Here is a 5,287-nt window from a genome sequence, read left to right on the forward strand (position 1 = left end):
GAATCAAATGTTCCCAAGTAAAGATTTCCCAGGGTATACATACAGGAAATCACAGGACACGAGCTTTAGCTGTACAGGAGACCTCGTATATCCCTGATGATCACATGCGACATGAAATTTCGATAACTTTCAAAAACAGAACATTCTCAGTTACTCCTATCCATACAAGCGAGGAAATTAATAAACCATGGTGAATTAAGCTGTATTCCCATTCAGAATCACCTCTTAGTGTGACAGACACATTTAATTGAAAGACCTTGTAAATGTTGTCTGCAAATGACATTTCCACAGATTCAAGTCACATTACTCCTCACATCTTTCTTCCTTGGGAGGTTTGATGAATTGTGCTAGTTTAACTGTTTCTGAGGCACAGTCTTTTTAAGAGCACGCTGCCTGTGGGAGCTTAAGGTCAGTTCCATAGGCTCCATCACTGAACACATTTAAGAGCATAACGTAAAAGAAAAGACTGCATCTTCTTTAATTATTTATCTGGACATGACAAGGATGGCCCACTTGTGGGCCTTCTAATTTGGCACAATGACGCTCAGGTATGATAATCCACTATATCAACACTAATGTGTGCTAACCCTTAATTTCGATGCTACGAAGGAAAGTCTGACATTTGTACCCAAGGGCTGGAGCTTCCAACAGACATATTTGCGCTGCTGTCACACAAATCCTTGGGTTTATTTGGGTTTTAACAGAAAGGAGCACCTTGAGGAACAGGAGGAAGACACGAGTAGATCTAGTCACTGGAGCTGCAAACATCACCACAAGTAGCTTCACCGAGCTTATTTCTGCTCCCCTCGTATTGACTTTTGTGCTCCAAGGTATTATGAGAATAACATATCCAGGAGAGACTGTGGAGCAGCAGCAGTCTCTTGCTGGCTCTGTTAAGTAGAAAAAATAGTAAATGGGTGTAAAATGAATAGCACTCAGGGTTAGGCTTATCCCCATTTTCTGTGCGAAAGGCTCAGTACTTACATGTAGCATCAGAAGTTCTATTTCCAAGGTGGCCATGAGACATCTCAGCTCTTCAGCAATGGAATTTCCCCGAGAATCCCTCAGCGCCTCAAATTTCTGAAGCAAAAAGACACGTGCAGAAATCAGCCCTGGTCATCTTGCCTTACAAATGGGAACATCAACATTAAAAGGGACCAAATGTGGTAAAAGACATGGTTTAATTACTCCAAAGGCAGCACATACACGCACACACCCTGTACAACATGAAGATCAAAACGTCCACCAAAGCGACATAGACGTTGCCACTCTTCACCCCACTGCTAAATGTTCAAATCGGGAGGGATTAGCTATAGAGGTGGCCCAGGGGAAGGGTGCTTGCCTACCATGTCTGAGAGCCTGGGATACCTCTCCCTGCGCAGCACAAATGAAAGCCAATGAGGCCAAATGAAAACAGAGAACATGAAGCATGGGCCCATTCATTGCCACTCACCTACTTCTTTGCAAGATGGAATAACTTGTCCACTGTGCACCAGGAACTTAAAACTCAAGGTTTCCACCCCCACATTCCCTTAACACTGAATGAAATAGCACACACTACATCTAAACAGTTTTGCTAAATACTGTGGAGGCGTTATAAAACTTTGCAGGACCTCTTCTATAGTGACCACAGAAACTGGAACAACACAGAGATCTTAACACTAAAATGGGCAAGTAAGTTTCTGGGTCACTGAGTAGTTAAAGAATGATGTATCAGCAGGTACAGACACTGGTCTCTCTCTCTCTCTCTCTCTCTCTCTCTCTCTCTCTCTCTCTCTCTCTCTCTCTCTCTGCTTCTGTATGTATGTGTGTATGTGTGTTGAGGATAGGTATTTGTTATAGGACTCTATGTATGTGAGTATGTGTGTTGAGGATAGGGATTTGTTGTAGGACTCTGTATGTGTGTGTGTGTGTGTGTGTTGGGGGTGAAGGTTTGTTATAGGACTCTGTGTGTGTGTGTGTATGTTGGGGGCCGGGGTTTGTTATAGGCCTCTCTCTCTCTGTATGAGTGTATGTATGTATGTATGTATGTATGTGTGTGTGTGTATGTGTACTGGGGGTCAGGGTTTGTTGTAGGCTTTACTCTCTGTGTATGTGTGTGTGTGTGTGTGTATGTATGTATGTATGTGTGTGTGTATGTGTGTGGCGTAGGGGTTTGTTATACGACTCTATGTGTAAGTGTGTGTGTGTGTGTGTGTGTGTGTGTGTGTGTGTGTGTGTGTATGTGTGTGTTGGGAGTCGTCGATTGTTGTAGGCCTCTCTGTGTGTTTTTGTGTGTGTGTGTGTGTATGTGTGTGTGTGTGTGCGTGTGTGTTGGGTAGGGGTTTGTTGTAGGACTCTGTGTGTGTTTGTGTGTGTGTGTGTGTGTGTATCTATGTGTATGTTGGGGTGGGGTTTGCTGTAGGAGACTGCCATTAAGAAAGCAAGGATAAATTCTGTCAACTTGGTTGTTTTGGGTCATCTGAATTACTCTGGATGAACAAAATTTTAACTGCAACTTGGACAAACCAATTCACATTGAGTCTGAAGCAAAAGTAGAACGTCCAGTATTTAATTGTTTTGTAGAGAGATACAAACCTGAAGACAACATAGGTCAATCAATGTGTCTAGCAACAACTTACAAAGACTATCATGGAGGCTAACTCTCAATTCACAATCTCTCTGTCTTCCACTTACTTTCTTACTGAGTGCTACACCTAGGAGCTGTCTTATGGTTCTAATTGGCCATGTGTGGGGCAGTGTGGGGCAGTGGTCTGCTCAGGTAACTTAGGCTCAGTGGAGTATCTGGCCTTGAGCCCCCGAGCCTCCATGGACAGTTTTTGGCTTGCAGGGGGCAGAAGGAGATCGGTGATAACTCCTGAGACTTTGGCTCCTGCTTCAGTCACAACCAACCCCTCATGGTTGCCCCTGTAGGAGATGTGTGCTCTATCAGGCAGACAATGCCCCAAGCTCCCAGCATTCTAGCTGGACCCTATCTATCCCCAGTCATCTGACCACAGCCAGACAAGCCACGCCTCACACAATAAAAGGGGCGGTTTGCCCCCTCCTTGCTCTCTTGCTCTTTGTTGCCTCCCTTGTTCTTTCTTCTCTTCTCTCTTGCTCTTCCTCTCTCTCTTGCTCTTTGTTCTCTTCTCTATGTTTTCTTCTCTCTCTTGCTTTCTTGCTCTCTTGCTTTCTTCCTCTCCTTTCTCCCTCTCCTGCCCCCCCACCTCTCTCTCCTTTTCTTCTCCTCTCCTTCTTCTCCTTTCCTTCTTTCTACTTGACTAGCCTATTTTCTCTTTCCTATAATAAAATATCTCATTTATACATTGTCTCCTCTTTAACTAATGTGTGCCCCGCCTACAGGCCCCTGCACCAGGGAGAGGGAGAGAGAGAGAGAGAGAGAGAGAGAGAGAGAGAGAGAGAGAGAGAGAGAGAGAGAGAGAGAGAGAACGAGCCCCATAGGCCTCAGCAGCAGGCCCCGCTTTGGTACAACAATATGAAGCCATGTTTCAGTCTTACAATGATAGGATATGTTAATGGACTGAGCAAGTAAAGTATATGTACAAGTATTCTTGTCACTAGTCTGCTTGTAAACAGATCGAGAGGGTGTCTCTGGGAAAGACAGCTCCAGTGTGCAAAAGTATTTCTTGGGGAGCAAGAATGCAGCAGTAGTCAAGGAGCTTGCTCCATAAGCATAAAAAACCAACCTCAGCTCTTCAGCACAAATACTAAAAGTCAGGCATGGTGACCTGGGGCAGCAAAGGACCTGCTAAACAGCCAGCCTAGCCATAGTAGAGAGTTCCAGGTCCAGTGAGTCATCCTGTGACAAAGGGATATGATGGGAGTCCTGCACAGTGGTGCATGCATTTAATCCCAGCACTCAGGGAGCATAGGCAGCCAGGCAGATCTCTGTGAGTTTGAGTCCAGACTGGTCTACATAGTGAGTTCTGGACAGCCAGAGCTACACAGGGAGACCCTGCCTCGAAATGAAAACCAAACAAAAAGCTAAACAAACAAACAAACAAAGGATATGATGAAGAGTGTCTGTAAGAGCTGACTTCCTACCTCTACACACCCACGCACAGACGAGTACATGTGTGTGCATGTCTGCACATACATACCCAATGAAAAAATGCATTGTGAGTCAAGATGGGATGATCTGAAGAGCATTAATGCCCTGTACAATATGATCAGCTCCAGATGAAATTACCAAAGCAGCAAGTCCTGCTTCGAATGATTCCCCTAACCATGAGTGAATCCTCAAATTAAAACCTAACTTTGTACTTAGGTTTATGTGGAGCATGCGGAAAATGCTGGAAGGTGTTTGGAGATAACTTTCCTAAGCTGTTATCCAAAGCACAGAAACAATACCAGGATATTCAGTGTCACTGTGTATAGGTTGCTTTAAAGAATGTTCAACAGACCTGCAAGTATTCTTCACACAGGGATTTAAATTCCTCCATTCTGTTCTTCTGAAGAGTGAGAGATTCATGAATAAACTTCTGTTGCTCCATAAACATATTCTATAAAGACAGTAGAAGTGTAAGAACGAGCCAGGGAAAAAAACCAGAAACCTTACAGAAAGGCAATTTTATATTGTATTTATGCAAAACAGATGGGGTGAAATACATGTACAATGTTTTATCAAATAAAACAATGACCATACTTACAAGAGAAACTTAATAGTAGAAAAATGACCTTCATTATGTGAAGCCCACTCATTTAATGGGAAGTGTTCCTATTTAACAGTACTCAGAACATTGCTATCAGTTCCTAAAGCCTTGAAAACCTGACTACTAGAGGGCTCCAAATCTGCTGGACTCTCTGTAATTTTAGAACCTACCTTGAGTTGCCACCATCATTTGTCACTCCCCCACATAGGGACCCACTGCATTTTGTACTTTCCAGTAGGAGTAGAGCACACAGTGCCACACTAACAGGGTTATATTCCACAAGACTGAGGTTACAGTCTATAAGACTGACTTCAGATACTGCCCAGTACCAGTATAAGGATACACATCTAAAAGAAACTTGAAAACATTCTTTGAGATACGGACTTTTTCTCTCCCTCCACTCCCAAGAAACAAAGGCGCAGGTGTAAATTATTTTTCTGAGTTAGCATAAGTAGCAAGAAACTGGACCGCAGTCAGCTGAGTACTGTTAAATAGGAACATTTCCCATTAAATGGGATTCCAGAGTCCATGCTCCTGACCTGAGCTGGGCTGGACAGCATCTTCATATCTCTCAGTATTCCCCCTTCTGCTTCCCCACCTTTGGATGTGAGAATCCCCAGGGGGCAGTTCCA

The 5,287-nt window shown here is 43.8% G+C and overlaps 1 protein-coding gene across 1 annotated transcript in view; it reads right to left on the bottom strand.

The window, feature by feature from the left end:
• Position 1: 1 nt before the first annotated feature.
• Positions 2-5,287, bottom strand: part of LOC116069563 (X-linked lymphocyte-regulated protein 3A-like) — a 10,638-nt gene continuing 5,352 nt past the window's right edge. Inside the window, exons 6-8 of the mRNA XM_031340668.1 lie at positions 4,407-4,505; positions 985-1,080; positions 2-890 (exon numbers count right to left, since the gene is read on the bottom strand). Of these exons, the coding sequence (XP_031196528.1) occupies positions 834-890; positions 985-1,080; positions 4,407-4,505 (252 nt within the window). The 3' untranslated portion in view covers positions 2-833. The remainder of the gene's footprint in view (positions 891-984; positions 1,081-4,406; positions 4,506-5,287) is intronic.

This window comes from Mastomys coucha, chromosome X (genome assembly GCF_008632895.1).
Source record: "Mastomys coucha isolate ucsf_1 chromosome X, UCSF_Mcou_1, whole genome shotgun sequence".
Lineage (NCBI taxonomy): Eukaryota > Metazoa > Chordata > Mammalia > Rodentia > Muridae > Mastomys > Mastomys coucha.